This window comes from Leucoraja erinacea, chromosome 36, assembly GCF_028641065.1.
Source record: "Leucoraja erinacea ecotype New England chromosome 36, Leri_hhj_1, whole genome shotgun sequence".
In the NCBI taxonomy this organism is placed as follows: Eukaryota; Metazoa; Chordata; class Chondrichthyes; order Rajiformes; family Rajidae; genus Leucoraja; species Leucoraja erinaceus.
The window spans coordinates 5,529,097-5,553,043 of NC_073412.1; the positions used below are offsets into that span (position 1 = coordinate 5,529,097).

General features: G+C 41.9%; 2 protein-coding genes across 4 annotated transcripts in view; both read right to left on the bottom strand.

Moving 5' to 3' along the window:
* The window catches only part of etfa (electron transfer flavoprotein subunit alpha), a 226,477-nt gene that overhangs the window by 155,065 nt on the left and 47,465 nt on the right, over positions 1-23,947 (bottom strand). The window lies entirely within an intron of this gene.
* The window catches only part of scaper (S-phase cyclin A-associated protein in the ER), a 234,954-nt gene that overhangs the window by 48,393 nt on the left and 162,614 nt on the right, over positions 1-23,947 (bottom strand). For all 3 annotated transcript variants that reach the window (XM_055662538.1, XM_055662537.1, XM_055662536.1), the window contains 2 exons: positions 14,230-14,353; positions 1,160-1,386 (listed from right to left, as the gene is read on the bottom strand). In XM_055662538.1, the coding sequence (XP_055518513.1) occupies positions 1,160-1,386; positions 14,230-14,353 (351 nt within the window). The remainder of the gene's footprint in view (positions 1-1,159; positions 1,387-14,229; positions 14,354-23,947) is intronic.

A 23,947-nucleotide genomic window follows, 5' to 3' on the forward strand; every position in this document is an offset into this window, starting at 1 on the left:
TGGGCTGAAGGGCACGCAGTATCTCTGAACTAAATTAAACTAAACTAAAACTGGAGCAGGATATAACTGCAAAATATATGATCAATGCGTTTCATTTTTTTTTATATAGGCCAGTTTCTTCCCTTTTTTTCTCAACTGGGGCAAAGGGAGGAATTGGATTAAGTGAATCAAACTTTCAGAAAGGGAGGTGGACAGAAAATGTTGGAGTAACTCAGCGGGTGAGGCACCATCTATGGAGAGAAGGAATGGGAGACGTTTCGGGTCGAGACCCTTTTTCAGACTGATGTCAGGGGCGGAACAAAGAAAGAATGTAGGCAGAGACAGTAAGGCTAGTGGGAGAACTGGGAAGGGGGAGGGGATGGAGAGAGAAAGCAAGGGCTACCTGAAGTTAAAGAAGTCAATGTTCATACCGCTGGGGTGTAAACTACCCAAGCAAAATATGAGGTGCTGCTCCTCCAATTTGCACTGGGCCTCACTCCGACAATGGAGGAGGCCTAGGACAGAAAGGTCGGATTGGGAATGGGAGGGGGAGTTGAAGTGTTGGGCCACCAGGAGATCAGCTGGGTTAAGAAACTTACAAAATTCTTAAGGGGTTGGACAGGCTAGATGCAGGAAGATTGTTCCCGATGTTAGCGAAGTCCAGGACAAGGGGTCACAGCTTAAGGATAAAGGGGAAATCCTTTAAAACCGAGATGAGAAGAACTTTTTTCACGCAGAGAGTGGTGAATCTCTGGAACTCTCTGCCACAGAGGGTAGTTGAGGCCACTTCATTGGCTATATTTAAGAGGGAGTTAGATGTGGCCCTTGTGGCTAAGGGGATCAGGGGGTTTGGAGAGAAGGCAGGTACGGGATACTGAGTTGGATGATCAGCCATGATCATATTGAATGGCGGTGCAGGCTCGAAGGGCCGAATGGCCTACTCCTGCACCTAATTTCTATGTTTCTATCTTTCTAAGACGGAATGAGCGGAGGTGTTCAGCGGAATGATCACCGACTGAGTAAAGGTTCAGAGGGAGGCAAATGGGAGCAGCTTTGACTTGTACATGTTCGACAACATGGACAAGTTGGGCCATAGGGCCTGTCTCCTTGCTGTCTGGCTGTATGCATGCTGTATACAAAATACCAAATATTCACACTTCATTCCAGTCATTGCACTCACCTGATCAGATCCTGTATCCTGCTGTGGTAGAGTTCACTATGCAAAAGATTATTTTTCACTTCTTGCCCCGATTTCTTTGGTGACCCTAGGTGGCTGTTGGTCTGATTGTTGGCCAGGCAACCAAGCACTGTGGCGCAGGTCTGCAGCAGTCCTGTGGTCAGCCCTTCAAACACCTGCTTGTTCACACTTCTTCCAAAGATGGCATCATCATCAGCAGGGACAAAAAGCTGTAAATTAAAAAATAAATAAAATTTAAGTCTATTAACCGCCAAGCCATCTTCAAATTATTTACATAGATACATAGAAAATAGGTGCAGGAGTAGGCCATTCGGCCCTTCGAGCCTGCACCGCCATTCAATATGATCATGGCTGATCATCCAACTCAGTATCCCGTACCTGCCTTCTCTCCATACCCCCTGATCCCTTTAGCCACAAGGGCCACATCTAACTCCCTCTTAAATATAGCTAATGAACTGGCCTCAACTACCCTCTGTGGCAGAGAGTTCCAGAGATTCACCACTCTCTGTGTGAAAAATGTTTTTCTCATCTCAGTCTTAAAGGATTTCCCCCTTATCCTTAAGCTGTGACCCCTTGTCCTGGACTTCCCCAACATCGGGAACAATGTGTGAAACTCTTTCACACTTCAGTGGGTTTTTGATACCATTTGAGAGTGGAAATATTTACATTTAGCAATTGAGTTCTTCATAAATTCATAAGTGATAGTAGCAGAATTAGGCCATTCGCCCCATCAAGGCTACTCTGCCATTCAATCATGGCTGATCTATCTTTCCCTCTTAGCCCCATTCTCCTGCCTTCTCCCCACCTTTCTGTTCTGTGGCACCTTTGGGCTTTATTGTAGAGTGCAAATACAAACTGCAAACACATCTGAAATGTTCCTTGCTGCCACAGTTCCATAGATTGGCACCGGTTTGCTATTGTCACGAGTTGCGAGATCCTGTCAGAAACTTTGCTTGCATGCTTTTCGGGCAGAATCCTACCGTGCAAAAGTGCATCAAGGTCAGTTAATACCGAAAAAATGAAACAGAGTGGAGTATGTAGTGTTGGAGCTACAGAGAAAGTGCAGACAGTAAAAAGGGCAAAAGCCACAATGATGTAGATTGGAAGATTAAGAATTCATCTTTGGCATACAAGAGATATGTTCACGAGCCTATAACTTTGTCACTTAGACAACAGAAAAATAAGCACAGCTTTAGAGTACACAAAGCTACGTTATGTAAAGATGGTAGATAAAAGTGCTGGAGAAACACAGCGGGTGCAGCAGCATCTATGGAGCGAAGGAAATAGGCAACGTTTCGGGACGAAACGTTGCCTATTTCCTTCGCTCCATAGATGCTGCTGCACCCGCTGAGTTTCTCCAACACTTTTGTCTACCTTCGATTTTCCAGCATCTGCAGTTCCTTCTTAAAAAACATTATGTAAAGGTGATTCTGTTTGCATTGGTCACTGATGTACCCTCTGCTCTGTCCCATTATGTTTTGAAGCAGGTTCCTTTGCATTTGCAGGAGGATTTGCGTACTAGCTTGGGAAAATGTGTAATAGTAAGGTGGATTCTGTAAATTCCATAGATCAAATGAACAGAGAGAGGGAGAGGGAGAGGGAGGGAGGGAGAGGAGAGGAAGAGGAAGAGAGGAAGAGAGGAAGAGAGCAAGAGAGCAAGAGACAAAGAGGGAGAAAGAGGGAGAGAAAGAGGGAGAGATGAGAGAGGAGAGAAAGAGAGGGAGAGAAAGAGAGAGAGAGAGGGAGAGGGAGAGGGAGAGAGGAGAGAGGGAGGGAGAGAGAGGGAGAGGGAGAGGGAGAGAAAGAGAGAGAGAGGGAGAGGGAGAGGGAGAGAGAAAGAGAGAGAGAGAGAGAGAGAGAGAGAGAGGGAGAGGGGGAGGGAGAGAGAAAGAGGAGAGAGACAGAGGGAGAGAGGAGAGAGAGAGAGAGAGAGAGAGAGAGAGGGAGAGAGAGAGAAGAGAGGGAGAGAAAGAGGGAGAGAGAGAGGGAGAGATAGAGAAGGAGAGAGGGAGAGAGAGAGAGGGAACAAGGCTAACTTTAGAACTCATAGCATAATCCATTCCTATTCTGGTTCACCCCCGGGGTAGCAAGAATAAAGCGCAAATGCCGGGGCGAGCTGTGCTCAGGAAACACCACATATAGTGTCAGTTTGATTTTGTGGTGGCACCCTCACCTCTGTGTCAGAGGTCGTAGGCTCAAGCCCTACTCCAGAGCCTTGAGTGCACAATCCAATCTGATAATTCAGTGAAGTATTGAGGAAGTGTTGCATTGTCAGAACTGCTATCTTTTAGTGGGGACATTAATCACGGCTCGGGCCCGCTTGGTTCCTCTGAATGTGTATATCAGGGCACTTTTTGACAAGGTATCGGGAATTCGCTCTTCCGTCGTTTGAGACAACACTATAAATCCGGATTCATTAATCTCTTTCATGCACTGGTGACTGTGGGGGTCTTGCTCTGTATAAACATGCTGTCTTGTCCTCCTGTAAATAATAATAGTTTAAAAATGGATGCGAGACACTTTGTGACCTCTTAAGGATCTGAATAAATGGAGACTGCTGTTATTGAGCTCACTTACAGGACATTTCTTCACAAATTTGTTCTTCCATATGCATCAGTTAAAGAACCAGCTTCACAACGTTAAATGGGGCAGCATGTCGGGATATATCAGTCGCCATGGCCTCATCTCTGGAGAGAAGGAATGGGTGACGTTTTGGGTCGGGACCCTTCTTCAGACCCTTCCTAGACTGTGGAACAGCATCCCTCTTCCCATCAGAACTGCCCCCTCCATCGACTATAAGTCGAGACAAAAAACTCATCTGTACTCCCAAGCCTTTCTTGATGTCCTCTGAGCAAGGTCTATATGTAGGTTACACAAAAAAGCTGGAGAAACTCAGCGGGGGCAGCAGCATCTATGGAGCGAAGGAAATAGGCAACGTTTCGTCCCAAAACGTTGCCTATTTCCTTCGCTCCATAGATGCTGCTGCACCCGCTGAGTTTCTCCAGCTTTTTTGTGTAACCTTCGATTCTCCAGCATCTGCAGTTCCCTCTTAAACAAGGTCTATATGTATGTAGTTTGTTTGTTTATACTATTTTTATACCAATGTAAAGCACTGTGGCCAACGAGAGTTGTTTTTTAAATATGCTATATAAATAAATGTGACTTGACTATACTTGATTGTAGGTGGAGGGAGGGGGAAAGGAATCTAGGAGGGTCGTGGCAGGTAATGGGCGAGGGTTTGATTGGCAGATGTTTGGATGGAGGCTAGAAATGAAAAGAAAAAGGTGTGCAGCAAAGGATTCAGGGTGGCACAGTGGCGCAGTTGTAGAGTTGCTGCCTTACAGTGCCAGAGACCCGGGTTCAATCCTGACTATTCAGTGCTGTCTATTTGCCAACATGTAGTGGACTGAGTGTGTAGGAAGGAACTGCAGATGCTGGTTTGAACTGAAGATAGACATAAAAAGTTGGAGTAACTCAGCAGGACAAGGCAGCAACTCTGGAGGGAAGGAATGGGTGACGTTTCGGGTCGAGACCCTTCTTCAGACTGGCACAGAATTGTTAATTCCTTTAATTTGTGGAAATTGCAGCAACCCGAGTGGTGAAAATATTCTGAACCGCAAACTGTCTGATGTACTGCCCACCCTAACTACAAGATTGCTAACTTGACACCAATGGAATTAAACTTGGTTTGGCTAACATTTCTTTCTTAACTGATCCCAAATATCCTATTGAGGCTAAATCACCAGTTTTTAAAAAATGTGATCCATCACGGTCGGAAGTTCAATTGTGTGTTTTGTTCCAGCTTGTTTCAGATGACTTTGCAGCACAATCTACTTTGAGATAAATCTGCAAATTATGCCATATAAATGCAAATCTTGTTTTTAAATTTCATTATTGATCTGCTATCTAGTTCCAATTTTTCATTCTGCCATCTAAATATATTTTCTGTTTTAATCCTCCATATATTCTCCGCTTGCTGTTTGCCAATGCATGTGTGAAGTGCCTTGGAATTTTGTACCGTGTTAATGCAGTGTGTTCAGGTCTTGATCCTAAAGGGCCTGTCCCACTTGGGCGTCATTTGCACGGCATCCTTTACGTGTCACGACGTGACGCGCGCATGGTGCGTGGTGACATAGGCAGTGACGTGCGGTCCCGTGCGGCGCCCCAGGATTTTGGGATATACATGCATACTGCATTTTGTTGTCTCTGTACTGTACACTGACAATGACAATTAAAGTTGAATCTGAATCTGATATACAAAATCTCCGCGCGCCATCTGCATGACCCGCAAATGACGCCCAAGTGGAACAGTCCCTTACCTTGGTGGCCTAAAAAGCATCCCTAGACATGCAAAATGAGTTCCTTTTAAGTTTGGATTTCATTGACTCATAAGAAAGCCTAAGCATCTGTAATGGCGGTTGTTTGATTTTGTTAAATATATTCTCAACCAGAAGTGAGGATCTCGTTTTGAAAACATGCAAAGGCACCATCTTCAGTGTGTTGTGATCACGGGCAAGTGTTTGAGCTATTCTCTTGTTACCAAAACTAGAGTTGAGAACAATGTTTGAAATCTGCACTATATCTAATTTAGTATAGATTAAGCGGGAAAGCTAGGTCCTCCATCATTAGCTTACTCTAGATACTTCTCCATAACTTCATAGAGGAGTATCTTGTTTCCATGTTCCAGGTTAACATTGCTTTACATCTATGGTGTAAGCCTCCCCACCATTAAAACATTACTAGGGGTCCTTTCTAAGTCCCACGGATTGTGAGATAAACATAGTAAAAAAACATTGTCCCCGTTACCTCATGTCTTTCAAATTAGTGGCTCATTGGATTCACAATAATGAATCAGATCAAGTTACAAATATAAACCTTTTAACAATCTGTTACCATGACAATATAGCCAATAGATAGCACAATGTACATCAGGGTTGACAAGCTGGTTTCACCGTGCTCTAGATTGGCTTGCAAGACTTCACACTTAAGATGGCTGATTCTTGCTCTCAAACACCTTCACATCATTTCTCCTCATTCCCCTTTTATGACCATAATAAGGTTGAAACTTGCCCCTTTCATACACAATGAGAAGCATCTGTTCCAAAAGCATATAGATCCTTTATGTTTGAGATGGTAAGCCAGCTGCAAGGCCTCCTTTAACATTTTATGATCTGTGCTTCATCTTAATGGTCTCACTCTTTAGCTGAAAGGGGCTGGGGAATAAAAGGTGGCTTAAAAGGCCGACATTAGAGAGGAGGATGTAGTACTTGAATTGTTAAGTACTTATCTCTTATATATACATAAAAGTACAAGTCAAAAGGAGATATATTACGAAAAAATGCCAGGATTCTAAACTATGCAGAACACATCAGTGACTTGAAGATGCACTAAGTGAAGAACTTACTAACCAGTGAACCCAAAACTAAAACATGATTTTTCACACCTCAATTGGTAACTCAGCTACTAATTGCTTTTGCTGAGACATTATGTGGGATCTATAATCTGCTTTACAGCGATGTTTCTCTTTAGATGTTCACTGCAGTATTGGTTGCATTTAAATGGCAATAATAATAGAGTACGCAACATTCCTTTCGAAGAACAGAGTATTGTGCATTATTTCCATTTAGTCATCAGTTACCTATTTAAAAAAGCCGCAAGGATAATAGATATATCATGTGCTCCAAATCTCTGCCCATGTATTTACCATTGCACCACTCACAATATCAGAGCTACTCAGGGCTCACACTCACTACAAACCCTTGTTAAACAAAAGTGCTGGAAAAACTCAGCGGGTGCGGCAGCATCTATGGAGCAAAGGATATAGGCAAGGACCTTAAGTGGGGGGCTACCATCGACTCCACAGTCAAAAAGGCACAACAGAGGATGAACTTCCTACGGCAACTGAGGAAGCACAATCTGCCACAGGCAATGATGGTCAATTGTATACGGCCATTGTAGAGTCTGTCCTCGCCTTCTCCATCATGGTCTGGTTTGGCTCAGCCACCAAGCACGACACCTGGAGGCTGCAGCGAATCGTCCGATCAGCTGAGAAGGTTATTGGCTGCAACCTTCCCTCCATTGGTGAACTGTACACTGCAAGGGCCAGGAAGCAAGCGGGTAAGATCATCTCTGGCCCCTCTCACCCTGGCCACAAACTCTTTGAATCACTTCCCTCTGGAAGGCGACTCCGGACTGTCAAAGCTGCCACAGCCAGACATAAAAACAGCTTTTTTCCACGAGTAGTTGCTCTACTCAACAGCCAAAAATCTGTAGCCTCCCTTTGCACTGGTATTTTGTTTGGTTCGGATGTTTGATCAATGGTGTTTTATTATTAATGTTTAGTGTTTTATGTGTCATTTGTAACTGTCATTGTATGTCATGTTGTCACTTGAGGGCGGAGCACCAAGGCAAAGTCCTTGTATGTGAATACTTGGACAAAAAACGTATTCATTCATTCATTCAATGTCCCAGCTACACTAGACCCACTTGCCTTCGCTTGGTCCATATCCCTCCAAACCTGTCCTATCCATGTACCTATCTAATCGTTTCATAAACGATGGGATAGTCCCAGCCTCAACTACCTCCTCTGGCAGCTTGTTTCATACTCCCGCCACCCTTTGTGTGAAAAAGTTACTCTTCAGATTCCTATTAAATCTTTCCCCCTTCACCATGAACCTATGTGCTCTGGTCCTCGATTCCCCTACTCTGGGCAAGAGACTCTGTGCATCTATTCCTCTCATGATTTTGTATACCTCTATAAGATCCCCCTCATCCTCCTGCGCTCCATGGAATAGAAACCCAGCCTACTCAACCTGTAGCTCACACCTTCTAGTCCTGGCAACATCCTCGTAAATCTTTTCTGACCCCTTTCAAGCTTGACAATATCTTCCCTATAACATGGTGCCCAAGAATAAACACATTATTCTAAATGTGGTCTCACCAGCGTCTTATACAGCTGCAACATGTGGAATGGCTTAATACTACTCCTAGAACTTGAGAACTTGTGAACAAGACTTCTCTATTGTAAGCCCCCAATTCCTCTGCAACAAAGGGCAATATGCCCTTTTCCTTATTTATTACAATAGTCTCCACCAGCCTGCTAACGTTTTGTGATTCATGCACAGTAACATCTCCATCTCTCTGTATTACACTCATCTGCCATCTTTCCAATCCACCTCCAGATTCTCTTAGTACAATGGGCTCCAGGGATTAAGGTTCTCAAAATGTAACATTAAAGATTTATATTACCTTAATGCATTAAATAAATTGTGCAGGATACGCAGACAGTGGGGAAGAATAATTTGGTTAGAACTAGTAAATATCCTTAAGAGGCACATCTGATTAGCCGAGATATATAACCACACTAAAACATAGCATCAAGTTGAAAGAAAAGGTTTTTTATAATGCAAAGTGAAAATTGGGTTGAAATGCCAAAAACTACAGGTATACATACGGAGATTAAAAAATAAACAGCTGGGTTTATTCAGGAAGTTAGACAGCCTCTGAAATAAACAGAGTTAACATTTCCAGTCAATAACCCCTTCCATCGTGGTCACTGTTTCAGCTCTGAAGAACGTCCAGCATATTTTGTTTTAATTTCCTATTCCTAGTACCCGCAGTTTTACTGGGGTGGGAGATTGCAACCTTCACGTGGTCCGCCCTGTTTCGACTAATGCAATCAACTCGACATGCACAAACGGAAGATCAAATAGAACAAGTTGTCCAACAACTTTAGGCTGTGCACGCCACACGAAAGAAGTCGAAGCAGTTTTACTCTTTGTGGGTAAAGTGTGGGTAATTTAACAAGAAAAAGAAAGAGCAAACTATCCTATTGACAGCTTGTATTTCTATCATAAAAGATAAACGGAAATGTGGGCCATTTTCGTAATTTCCCATTTGTTTGAGTTCAACAGTTGACAAGTGTAAAAGAGGCAAGAATAATTTTAGTGTCCCATTATAAAATTAATACATTTTAGGCGGTCACGGTGACACAGAGGTAGAGTTGCTGCCTTACATCGAACGCAGCGCCAGAGACCCAGGTTCGATCCCGACTACGGGTGCTGTCTGTACGGAGTTTTACGTTCTCCCCGTGACCTGCTTTGGTTTCCTCCGAGATCTTCGGTTTCCTCCCACACTCCAGAGATGGACAGGTTTGTAGGTTAATTGGCTTGGGTAAATGTATAAAATGTCTCTAGTGGGTGTAGGATGGTGTTAATGTGCGGGAATCGCTGGTTGGCAAGGACCAGATGGGCCGAAGGACCCGTTTCCACGCTGTAAATCTAAACCAAACTACAAAAAAGCATCTGCCTTCGCACATCGACGACACAATGCTGCACAGTGGAATCTTGAAACAATGGTAAAGGAACAGCGAAAACGATACACATTGGGGAGAAATGAAAGGTGAAGACAAATACCAGCATCCGATGGTCACCGCAAAAGGGGACTAAAATAGGTATAAACAATATGTAGATGTATCAGACATGATATTCCAAAATTCCCCCCCCAGATGATGTTTTTTTCCTAAATGTTATTCCATTGTGTAAAGCGTGATAGAGAAATTCTATAAGGTTATAAAGATGCTAGATTAGAATCAGCTATGGGGAAGTTTCCATTATCTGTCAGATAATGAACACTCGAACAGGTGCATTTTGACCTATGAATAAGCAAAGGGATATAAAGGACCCTTTAAATAAACCATGAGCAGCAAGAATGTAGGTACAAGAAGGAATATTTACTTCAATATCGAAACTTAAAGTGAGGAATGGCAGCTATAGTTATGCACGGCCAAACTCCATTTGTATTTGAACCCTGGTAAATATCTGAATAATTCACAAATAAAAGATGTAAAAGATATAATTGGGAGGGCAGGGAGTTTTAAAATGGCTTTAGTTTACTGAATTCTGAAGACTGAACAGAGATCTAATTCTGTGGCTAGGTTATGGTAGTGGTGGGAAAGGGGGAAGTGGGTCAGATGGAGACTTAATGAGGTATAATTTGCTAACTTAAAGCAGTAGAAACAAGGAACTGAAGATGCTGATTAACAAAAAGCCACAAAGTGCTGGAGTAACTCAGTGGGCCAGGCAACATCCCAGGAGAACATGGATAGGTGACGATTTGAGCCTCTTCCTGACTCAAACCACCACCCATCCATGTTCTCCAGGGAAATAGCCTGAACCCTCTGAGTTACTCGAGAACTTTTTTTTGAACTTAAAAGAACATCTTAGCCAGTTCCAAGCATCCGATGCCATAGATATTTTCATGTGTAAGAAAGAACTGCAGATGCTGGTTTAAATCGAAGGCAGACACAAAATGCTGGAGTAACTCAGCGGGTGAGGCAGCATCTCTGGATAGGAGGAAGTTGGGTGACGTTTCGGGTCGAGACCCTTCTTCAGACTGATGTCAGGGGAGGGTTGGGACAGATATAGAATGTAGGTGGAGACGGTAAGACTAGTGGGAGAACTGGGAAGGAGAAGGAGAGAGAAAGCAAGGGCTATCTGAAGATATGGGCATGAGTTATTTAAATGCCAAGGAAACCGGTCACCTTTTCATCGTGAAGGCTTGTTCCTCAACAAGTAGCCTGCCACTGCATGAGTGACCTGCACTGCCCGCAGGCCATGTATGAACAGAACCGTTCCAGGACTTGGTGCCAAACTTAGTTAAGTCTTTTTTTTTCCTGCTTGCAGAAGAATCAAAATCAACTTACAAATAAGATGTTAAGAAGTCCTATTAGAAGTTCAGCAGGATCTGCTCATCTACTCTGCATAGTTTGAAATCTAGATTGATCCAAACTGGGAGGTCTGGAACTGGACCTGGAAGGTGCAAGATGGCAATGAAGGTAAGTGTGGAGGAAACACCTGTGGCAGTGGGAGCGAGTCCGGGTCAGAATATGGTTGTGGAGCAGGAGAGCAGCATGAATCACAGAGGGAGAGCAGTGAGACGGGGTGTCACAGATCTCCCTTCGTGAGAGGGGAACCTCTACAAAGTAGGCATGCCTTAAGCAAAATTTAGGAGATTGGAGGGGATCTTATAGAAACTTACAAAATTCTTAAGGGGTTGGACAGGCTAGATGCAGGAAGATTGTTCCCGATGTTGGGGAAGTCCAGAACAAGGGGTCACAGCTTAAGGATAAGGGGGGAATCCTTTAAAACCGAGATGAGGAGAACTTTTTTCACACAGAGAGTGGTGAATCTCTGGAACTCTCTGCCACAGAGGGTAGTTGAGGCCAGTTCATTGGCTATATTTAAGAGGGAGTTAGATGTGGCCCTTGTGGCCAAGGGGATCAGAGGGTATGGAGAGAAGGCAGGTACGGGATACTGAGTTGGATGATCAGCCATGATCATATTAAATGGCGGTGCAGGCTCGAAGGGCGGAAGGGCCTACTTCTGCACCTAATATCTATGTTTCTATGTTTCTATTTCACAGTGTAGCATTCAAAATGTAGAATCAACGAACTACAGATGCTGGTTTAAAGACAATAGACAATAGGTGCAGGAGTAGGCCATTCGGCCCTTCGAGCCAGCACCGTCGTTCAATGTGATCACAGTTTACAAAAGAAAAGTGCTGGAATAACTCAGTGGGTCATGTAGGATTCCTAGTGTAGGATTATTAGTCTGAAGAAGGGTCCCGACGTAACTCTACCTATTCATGTTCTTCAGGGATGACGCTTGGCCCGCTGAGATATTTCACACTTTGTCTCTTTTCTTGTAAAGAATCTGCAGTTCCTTGTTTCTACCGATATTCTGCGGCCAGGGTGACTGCTCCATAGACGCTGCCGAAACGTTGCCTATTTCCTTTGCTCCATAGATGCTGCCGCACCCGCTGAGTTTCTCCAGCATTTTTGTCTACCTTCGATTTTCCAGCATCTGCAGTTCCTTCTTGAACAGTCTGTTAATTCTAAATCTTCACAAAGCAGTTAACTTGCTGATGAAAACGAAAATCTATTAACTTGCTCCCTCAAACAGTGTGAACAGTGAAGATTACTTTTACCGGTTGATTATTTGGTAGCAAAAGACAGAATATGTACTAACTATATAAAGGCTTAAAAGATGAAGGTTATTTTAAAATAGGTAGGTTAGCGGTGTAGAGTGCTTTATTATGAATGCTTTAAAAGCCAATAGAGTTATGGGATTTTGGAGTCAATTAGAACAAAAAATATTAAGGACAAAGGAAAGTGACAAGGAAATGTGATTACAGTCGATAGCTATAAAGTAGCCGAAGTAGTTTTGGAAATGAAATTGGCTGAATAACTTCTTTTAACGCTGGGATTCTGTGACTGTCTGCATATGGATCTATGAATCAAACTCCAGAGACTGTTTTAGTGTGAACTGTCTGATGGCAAAGTAATAGGAATGGATCAGCAGAGTGTTTTACAGTATTTGATTTTAGTTTTCACCGACTGATTTTGTCAGTTTCCCCATGCAATGGGTCACATCAAAATTATTCCACTGGATATATAGTCTGCCTGAAAAAATCAGTTTGATTATTTCCGTGCAATTGCTAGCAGGCCACAAAAATGGTCTAACTGGCAATCTTGGTCTGGGAGGTCATGGGACTTTGGGAAATAGAAGATTACAGGTAGTCCTCCCCTTTTCACTGCACTTCAAGCACAGACCAGGGCACAATAAATTCATGTCCCTTGAAATCAATTCAGCTATGAGAAAAAAAACAACCTTTCATTATCTACACGGTTTGAGGGAGTTGGTAGTGTCGGTTATGTCAGGTATAATTAGCCTAAACCCAACCACTTCATTTAAACTGGGAGTAATATTACAGAAGTGGATAATAGTGTTGATCATTTGAAGCACAGAACCTATTGCCACCACTAACCCATGTCGGTTCTAAGTCAATGTCGGCATTAGATCAATTTGTAAATGATTTATCCAAGCACTCGCGTCTTTATAAGCCTCAGCCACGCAATCCACAACATAAGGTCAAATAAGTGATAGGGGCAGAATTAGGCCATTCGGCCCATCAAGTGTACTCTGCCATTCAATCATCTCTCCTTCCCTCCTCACCCCATTCTCCTGCCTTCTCCCCATAACCCCTGACACCCGTACTATCTGCTACGGTCAGGCAAACGCCTCCGTTGCCATGCGGTGAGAACGGAGAGGTTGAGAAGGAGTTTCTTCCCAGAGGCAATTCGGACTGTAAACGCCTATCTCACCAGGGACTAACTCTACAGAACGTTTTTCCTTCCATTATTTATTATGTAAAAGAATATGTGTGTTATGATTGTGTTTATAATTTGTTTGGTTGTTTTGTTGTTTGTCTTTTGCACAAAAGTCCGCGAGCATTGCCACTTTCATTTCACTGCACATCTAGTATGTGTATGTGACAAATAAACTTGACTTGACTTGAATCTATCTACCTCTGCCTTACAAAATAACCAGTACAATTCTTTGCCCTTCCACAGCCTTCTGTGGCAAAGAATTCCACAGATTCGCCACCCTCAAGAAATTCCTCCTCATCTCCTTCCTAAAGGAATGTCCTTTAATTCTGAGGCTATTACTTCTAGTCCTAGACTGACTAGTGGAAACATCCACTCTATCCAAGTATTTCCCTATTCAGTAGTTTCAATGAGGTCCCCCCCTCATTCTTCTAAACCCCAGCGAGTACATTCAAACGCTCATCATACGTTATCCCACTCATTCCTGGGATGCCATATTTAACTATCACCTCTCTTGTGGCTAATCTTCAGTAATATTTCCCTCCCTCTTTTCCCCGCTACTGCATCTGTGCGTGTTTATTGCTGAAGATCCAAGAGGCGATTTACTGTTGAACGTGCCGCGTTTAACAGAGATGTAAATAGGAAGAGACTGACAGTGCCACCCAATCTCCGACAACGACGATCACATTATTTTTCCCCCATCAGATACAAATATTTTGAAGCTTGAAATCAATGAGATATTTTTCAAAATGAACAAAGTTGAAGACTGGAGGCGAGCTCCCAATGAAGGCTCAGTTGCATAGTTTACACATACAGCTTTTAAGCAACTTAACAAGCACCCGTAAAAATACATCAGTGGCAGACAGCTGTAGGTACCAACTCCTACCGTTAACTGATGCATCAGCAGTTCAATTAAGAAGGTGATCTTGTTACTGAACAGAACATAGTAGCAGTTGTCATAGCAGCCATTGCAGGCAAAGCAGTACGCGTGAATCACATTGCACAGGGATCTGGAAAGTGACAAAAACAGAATTAGGTGAGGTCATGTTGGATGAAACATATTTACATTTCTCGTCACCATCTTCATTCCACATTGCAATACTGCCATCTTATCATTTGAATGCATTTACAGTAGTGGGATGAAGTCCCATTGCGATCACGATGAGATCAATTTTAAAATGATTTATCCTTGGACAATCCACAACATAAGGTCCCACTGATATCAAATGTTCTCTGGTGCCATGCTCAAATTCCTGAAATGTGAAGTTAGGGAGTAGAATGGGTGCCGCCAAGATATCGGACTGTAGCAGCATCATATCAGCCCTGATCTTACGCAATACCCAGAATTTCAATCATTCTTGAGGTTACTTGATAATGATCAAGAGTGTCGGCCCTGGCGAATCTTGCCCTCCTTCGACTAAACTTCCATTTGACTCCATAGCTACTCTTGCCAAGGTCTGCCAACGCAGTATTGGTAATCAATGAAATAACAGTCATCTCCTCTGGATGACTCACTTTGTTACATGCTTGCCAAGAAGCTTCAAAAGATCTCTATCCAAATGCAAACTAAAACATGTGTTAAATGAACAGTCCCATTCCATAGCCCTGCTAACAATTGTGAGCAGCATTTTAAATCCCCACATTTTAATTCAACAGTTGATTAACCTTTCATTTGCAAACTCTATAGATTCTGTGACATATCATAAGACAAAATAACACCATGAAACCTTAGATTGTCAATTTATAAGAACATTTTTGACGGTATATATTAAAATGGATGCACAATTGGGCGGCATGGTGGTAGAGTTGCTGCCTTACAGCACATGCAGCGTCGGAGACCCAGGTTCGATCCTGACTACAGGTGCTGTACGGAGTTTGTATGTTCTCCCCGTGACCTGTGTGGGTTTTCTCCAAGATCTTAGTTTTAATCCCACACTCCAATGATGTACAGGTTTGTAGGTAATTGACTTAGTATAAGTGTAAATTGTCACTAATGTGTGTGTGGGATAGTGTTAATGTGCAGGGAACGCTGGTTGGTGTGGACTCGGTGGGCAGAAGGGCCTGCTTCCCCACTGTATCTCTAAACTAAACTAAACTAAACTAAACTAAACTAAAAGAACTCTAACATGCAAAGTTCAGCTAATTCCTTTGTCAGCATTGGAACTACAACGGAAGGAACACAAAAAAAAATAGCATTTGTTTTAAACAAAGTTTTTTTATGATCTCTAGTCATCTCAGAGAACATAACAATCAATAGAGTACTTAAATATGGAACAGCATAGCCAATGTGAACATGGCAAGATCTCAAAAAACAATGACAATGTAAAACCAAAAATGCTATTAAAAAACTCAATAGTTCAGGCAGCATCTGCAAAGAGAGGGAAGTGAGCTGCTAATAATTTGGGTCAAAGACTTCATTAGTTTGTTATCTGTTCCTCACTTCATAGAAACTGTCTGGCTGCTGAATATTGTCAGTTTTTATTTTCCCTTTTTTCTCTTGTGCATCTGCAAAATATACCTGGGAACTCTAACGGAAGTGTTCGACAATTTATTCCATGTACTCTCCCTTGTTTCCAAACTTACAAGAGGACAGATGGGTGACATTTAATGTCTCAAATGAAAGGCAAGATCACCAACAAGACTTCACTCCCTCAATGCTCGGCCATAGAGTCACACAGCACCGAAACAGGCTATTTAGCCCAACTTGACCAAGATGCCTCATCTACACTAGTCCCACCTGTCTGCGTTTGGCCCAAATCCCTCTAAACTTTTCCTATCCATGTTGCTCAGCATTAGTCTGGATTAAACCTGTATCTTTAAAGATAGACACAAAATGCTGGAGTAATTTAGCGGGACAGGCAGCGTCTTTGGAGAGAAGGAATGGGACAAGATCCTTCTTCAGTCTGAGGGACACCCATTCCTTCTTTCCAGAGACGCCTATCCCACTGAGTTACTCCAGTAATTTATGTTTATCTTTGGTGTATAAGCAGCATCTCAATTCAATTCAATTCAACTTTAATGTCATTGCACAAATACGAGTATGGGTACAACGAAATGCAATTTAGCGTCAGTCCATAGTATAGTGCAATATAGAAATAAAAATAAAAATACAGAATAATCAAACAATGTGGACGGAGAGACTGGAGAAGTCTATCGGCGGGACTCCGAGTTCAGCAATGTGATGGTATTATTGTAGAAGCTATTCCTCATCCTACTGGTACGAGACCTGAGGCTCCTGTACCGCCTACACATTGCCTTCAAAGCTCCGGAATAAGGCCTGAATTAAGATGTAACACACGATCACACAGTGGTTTCACTCTTCAGACTCAAGCAATTATGCCCATCCCAAATTATTCATAAAATAATATTCGTTTCTAGGTGAAATCTTGATAATACTATCTTGAGATTATCTGATCATTTATTCCTTTAGTTTTTTCTGATGTGCGTAAAATTGGTTGCTCCCCCACTGTCTCCCCCCCCCCCCCCCCCCCCCCCCCCCCTCCCCCGCGTAATTAGAGTGATTCTCCGTTCCAATAATGAGATTACTGAGAGGAGCTTAGGGACTCAGTGTACTTGTGAAGCACTATATAAAAACAATTTCAGTCATCTTTTATCAATGCGTAATGATAACAGTGTGTAAAAACACCTCCCCCTTTCATTTGTATTTATGAACTTTCAAATTCTGAGGTTAATGCTTAGTTTAGTTTATAATTGTCACATGTAGCGAGGTACAGTGAAAAGTGTTTTTGGTACGAGCTGTCCAGCCAAGGAAAAGGCTATACATGATTACAATCAAGCTGACCATTGTGTACAGTTACAGGATAAAGGGTATATCATTTAGTGCAAGACAAAGTCCGATTAAAAATAGTTCAAAGGTCTCAGATGAGGTAGATGAGAGGTGAGGACCACGATCTAGCTGGTAAGAGGATCGTTCAGTTGCATAACAGGCGGGAAGAGACTGCCCCTCAATCTGGAGGTTTCAAACTTCTGGACGTCTTGCTTGATGGGAGAGGGGAGGAGAGGGAGTGACCGGGGTGAGACTGGTCCTTGTTTATGCTGGTGGCCTTGCCGAGGCAGCACGAAGTTTGAATGGAGTCAATGGAAGGGGCGTGGGTTTGTGTAACGGTCTGGGCTGTGTCTACATCTTATTGCAATTTCTTGTGGTCTTGGACGGAGCCTTTCCCAAATCATGCTGTGATGAAATACTTTGTTGGCGCATCTGTAGAAGTTGGTGAGGGTTGTTGGGAATGACAAACTTCCTAATGAAGTAGAGGGATTGATGTGCTTTCTTGGCCATTGCTTCAATGTAGCTGGTCCAGGACAAATTGCTGGTGGAATTTATTCCTAAGAACTTGAAGCTTTCGACCATCTCTACTTTGGAGCCATCAATATATAGTGGTGTGTGTAGTGCTTCGCTTCCTGAAAGTCAATCACAATCTCCTCTGTCTTGCTGACATTGAGAGAGGTTGTAGTTTTGACACCAGTTTACGAGATTCCCAATCTCCCTGCTGACCTTCATCTCGTAATTATTTGCTATCTGGCTCACGATGGTGGTGTTGTCTGAGAACTTGTAAATTGAGTTGGATTGGTGTTTGCTACACGGCCATGAGTGTATTGAGCATAAATTCTTCAAAAGAAGCAGCAATTATATGGACACACTGATCTGTTCTGTAGTCATGCCTACTATGTTCTGTTGTGCTGAAGCAAAGCAAGAATTTCATTGTCCTATCAGGGACATAGAAACATAGAAAATAGGTGCAGGAGTAGGCCATTCGGCCCTTCAAGCCTGCACCGCCATTCAATATGATCATGGCTGATCATCCAATGACACATGACAATAACCATATAACAACCATATAACAATTACAGCACGGAAACAGGCCATCTCGGCCCTACAAGTCCGTGCCGAACAAATTTTTTTCCCCTTAGTCCCACCTGCCTGCACTCATACCATAACCCTCCATTCCCTTCTCATCCATATGCCTATCCAATTTATTTTTAAATGATACCAATGAACCTGCCTCCACCACTTTCACTGGAAGCTCATTCCACACCGCTACCACTCTCTGCGTAAAGAAGTTACCCCTCATATTACCCCTAAACTTCTGTCCCTTAATTCTGAACTCATGTCCTTTTGTTTGAATCTTCCCTATTCTCAAAGGGAAAAGCTTGTCCACATCAACTCTGTCTATCCCTCTCATCATTTTAAAGACCTCTATCAGGTCCCCCCCTTAACCTTCTGCGCTCCAGAGAATAAAGACCTAACTTATTCAACCTATCTCTGTAACTTAGTTGTTGAAACCCAGGCAACATTCTAGTAAATCTCCTCTGTACTCTCTCTATTTTGTTGACATCCTTCCTATAATTGGGCGACCAAAATTGTACACCATACTCCAGATTTGGTCTCACCAATGCCTTGTACAATTTTAACATTACATCCCAGCTTCTATACTCAATGCCCTGATTTATAAAGGCTAGCATACCAAAAGCTTTCTTTACCACCCTATCTATATGAGATTCCACCTTCAAGGAACTATGCACGGTTATACCCAGATCCCTCTGTTCAACTGTATTCTTCAATTCCCTACCATTTACCATGTATAAACTCTCTTGAATCTTGAATCTCTTGAATTAATGCAAATAATATGCTGAAAATCAGCCCTTCCCTTGTTGTCCTATAAAGGACATTCAAACAACTTTTTTGTTGGAGATTTCTAGATCAGCATTCTATTAACTACCAAAAGGCTGCATTACAACATAGAAATTTAGGACTAGATAAGCAGTACATCCCACATTGAAATAGTTAGAAATTCAAATAGGCTAAATGATCATAATGGATGATGGCTATCACAAGTTACATGGAAGTGGATCTTTACTGTCAAACAAGCTTGAAAAGAGAAATAAATGAATGTAAATGTTTTAATGTAAAGAACTGTGATTAATAATTCAACAGGGATAAATAAACAATGTGCTTAGAATTTCAAATGAATGCAATGACATATTATGTCAATATGTACCATGGCCTCATTTCTCGATAGCAATGGTTACTTAATTATGTCTTAGTCACAACATGGAAATACAACATTTCAGCCCAACTCCTCCATTCCGACCAATATGCCCTATTTAAGCTCGTCCCATTTGCCTGTATTTGGCACATATCTCTCTAAACCTCTCTTACTAGTTCTAATATTCCACTTTCCAGCTGTATTAAACATCGCTTCAGCATTAGAAATTCAGCTACAGGACATATGCACTTCTGAAGAATGACTATTAATATATTGCTTGCAGCTTATACTGGTGTGTGGACTTAACTTTATCTAAGCAGAATTAATATAATATTCCTTATTAAACTTAAATTAAATTAATTAAAATATGTCCCGTCTCAATCAATCCAGCTGAATCTGAAGAAGAGTCCTGACCCAAAACATCACCTATCTATGTTCTCCAGAGATATTGCCTGACCTGCTGAGTTACTCCAGCACTTTTTTTGTATTCTCACATCCTCTAACTTGTAGTTGGACAATCATTAAGCTTAACACACTGGACAAGTGCAAACTTTTGCATTTATATCCATTTATAAGTATGTAGGTAGTGCATGTTGAGGTATACTGGACACCAGCTATCTATTTTCTTGACACTGGGATATGGCACAAAATGGAAAATGGTCAACTTGATTCTCAGTTAAGTGCTTGTGAAAGGCTTGATCACATGGTCGAGTTGAAGGCTCATTGTTACCTTTGCAGGGCAGAGGTCAACAAACATAGCAAAGATCATGCTGCAAGTGCAACCTATATCTTGTGAACAGGTTTTTCAAGAATGTCTACATTATACAGTGTGCCTGGCCTGATGAGAAAAGACTTGGGGCTGTCAGAAGAGGCAATTGAAGTGATTCTTAAAATTGAAGGGGAAACAAAATAAAATGTGATTCAATTAGCAAAATAAAGCGCTTGGGGAAGTCTTAGGTGTCCGTCTGCCTCCATTAGCCCCATTCCCTGTGGCAGACCCGGTTTAAAGCAAACATGGAGAGGCTGCGTGAACAGGATAAGGCTGGCCCCAGGTGGTTTCCAATGCTAAATGACAGATTAAAGTCAGTACAACTAATTTCTTCACTTTAATCTTATTAGAGTAATAACAGCTGTCAACTGTCACAATTTGCATACAAGCCCTAAAATGACGTCCTAAATGACAATCGCAAAGTACCCCTTCCTTTTCATGCATCTTGAACTTCTCATGAATAAGTCCCAATTCTCAACACGGTCACTGTAAATTAAGCAGAATATAATATATAATATTTATATGAAGCAATTTTTCACCCAAATATTAAATGAAATTAAGTTGCTCCCTGAAATAAGAACACAATGGAGCTGCTCAAATTCTGGTACTGGTTTAGATTTGTTTTTCATTGTACTGGTCTGGTTTCAGTAGGATTTTTGCTCAAAATAGTTATGATTTCAAAGGTAAATTCTAAGATTCAGTCTCATCATTTAAGCTGCCGTTTCAGTGAAATATGGCGACTGCATCGGCTGATCGGAGATGCCGTTTTCCACACCGACAAAGACAATCCTATAATACTAAAAGACCAAAGGGCTCTTCGACAATCCTGCTGCATATTCCTCCTTCAACCAAACAGGCTGAAGCAATTACTTCACCATTATCTGGGATCTTGCTGCTTGCCAAATCACAGCTAAGCCTAAAAATATTATGTTAAGCACTATAATTTTAAGAAATTTAATTAGGTATTGCTGTAATGATTTTTGCTGATATGTGCTTAAGCAGGCAACGTTAGTCCCATCTTTCCTTCAGCTAGCTGCTGTTTATATAAAAAAAACTAGTAAAATGAAAAGATATTGATAAAAAAGCAGTTGAAGTTGAGGAATTGACTGGAAAACCACCGACTCCCACTCCATCCTGACAGCAACTACATAAAAGGTTTGCAACATAGAAACATAGGAATTAGGTGCAGGAGTAGGCCATTCGGCCCTTCGAGCCTGCACCGCCATTCAATACGATCATGGCTGATCATCCAACTCAGTATCCCGTACCTGCCTTCTCTCCATACCCCCTGATCCCCACAACAGAAATCAGTGATGTATTTTCTTTCACAGGCAAGAAAAATATATGCAATTATCATACATAGCGACAGATTTGCATACAGCGATGTAGTTTAGTTTCGAGATACAGCGTGGAAACAGGCCCTTCGGCCCACAGAGTCCGCACCGACCAGCGATCCCCGCATATTAACACTACTATACACACACTAGGGGCCATTTTTCTTACATTTGCACCAAGCCAATTAACCCACAAACCAGAAAGTCTTTAGAGTGTGGGAGGAAACCGAAGATCTCGGAGAAAACCCACGTAGGTCACGGGGAGAACGTACAAACTCAGTACAGACAGCACCCGTAGTCAGGATCGAACCTGGGTCTCTGGTGCTGTAAGGCAGTAGCTCGATGCCACCGTGTTGCCCTCTAAGAATAATCTTTAAATTTATTTTTGAAATTCCATGCCACTCGAATATCCAAAATTCATCCACTCACAATCTTATTTTTTTTAGTTTTGACAAAATGAGAACAATAAACTGCAGCTTTTCCACTTTATAAAAAAGATGGTGTGTTCACTATGAAGAGGGATTTCAGTACGGTGGAACTAGACAACTTTCTAATGCGTGTGAATGGCACTAATTGTAGGTTCAGGTGTCTATCTTCAAGTTGGTCCTAGTTCACCTTGCCCCAAACTCAAGAAAGAGGTGCGCATCTTTCGATTTACCACAATAACCCATTCTTATTGTGTAGGAAGGACCTGCAGATGCTGGTTTACATCGAAGATACTCCAGCATTTTGTGTCTATGTTATTCGTATTGTCTCAGTCAACACCAATGTCACCTCAACTATGGGATACTGAGTTGGATGATCAGCCATGATCATATTGAATGGTGGTGCAGGCTCGAAGGGCCGAATGGCCTACTCCTGCACCTAATTTCTATGTTTCTATGTTTCCCAAACTATGGGTTGTTGTGTATTTTGGACCTGAGGGACTGGATAAGACTAATTAAAATAACATTTAATGCAAGAATCTCACACTTGTCACAGTTGTGACTTTAATTACTTTAGCTTTTTTTTTAAATGTTTTAGAAACATAGAAACATAGAAATTAGGTGCAGGAGTAGGCCATTCGGCCCTTCGAGCCTGCACCGCCATTCAATATGATCATGGCTGATCATCCAACTCAGTATTCCGTACCTGCCTTCTCTCCATACCCCCTGATCCCCTTATCCACAAGGTAGTTTGGGTCAACTGGTATCACTAACCAGTAGAATCACAGGACTGCAAGTTTGAGCTCCACTTGAGCCAGCTCTCACTTCAATGCAGTATTTAGGAACTGTGGCTTGCATGTTTAACGCTAATTATACAGTTGCCATGAACGACCAAATTGGCTTGTTTAATGTTGAATAATGAAAAAATGTAAGCAATGATCAGTTGATGAATTAACTGGAAAAACTATTCAAACCGCAGCCACATCCAAAGGTTCCTATGAAATAAAAATCACATGATTTTTCATTGAATTGGAAGAGTTTATACATAATTCTGCAAATGTACAGGCAGAACATGAACTGCCAAAATCAAAATCAAAATCAAACCACTAATACTTTGATTTCTCTTTTTCTTTGAGTTTACTCCATTTAATAATAATAATAATAATAATAATGTTTATTTATATAGCACTTTTCAACAAAACCAGTATTTGAACCAAAGTGCTTTACAGAGATTGATTAAATTAATTGAACAGATCAAATGTCAATAAATCCATACAAAACAAAAAAGAGAAAAAAAAAAAAAAAAAAGAGAAAAAGAAAAAAAGACAGGATTTTATAGGTTTCCAATAAAATATTTCCTATAATAAAGTAAGAAGTTTGGATTAATATAATAGACCCAGCAGCACTAGCCTGGACACACATTTTGATCTTTATTCAGCAGCTGCCACCATCACTTAACAGGGTTTGTTTCCACATACTCTTGTCTGTCCCCAGATGGTTTTAAACTGGTGAGTGCTGGTTCTGTCCAGAGGGAACAATCCTGCCTACAGTTGATCGCAGTGTTTTATGTCTTTCACCAACTATAACAGGCCACCAGAAAAGGGGAGCAGGGTTCTGTCCCATTACAATCACAGCCGGGGAAAACGAGTTCATTTGGTGGTCGGTAATAGCTACATACTGAGAGATGTCACTCATGGCTTTGCCATTTAAGAGGCAAACTGTGTAAGTTTGGAGACCTGTTGAACAAATCTGACACTGCCATGGGCCCAGTTCCCCAACTTGAATCAAACTAATTGGGTTCTGCCCCAGAGCTGGACCCAATTACAGGCCACACAAGGAAACCATATCTCATTGAAAGCCATGTGAACTTAGGAATCCCGCGGGGTACCATTCATCAGCCTATAACCAGTATTTCCATCATCAACATTCTAGTACAATGAACTAGTGATATTACTGTGTAAGAAGGAACTGCAGATGCTGGTTTAAACCGAAGATAAAGACACAAAAAGCTGGAGTAACTCAGCGGGACAGGCAGCATCTCTGGAGAGAGGGAATGGGTGACGTTTCGGGT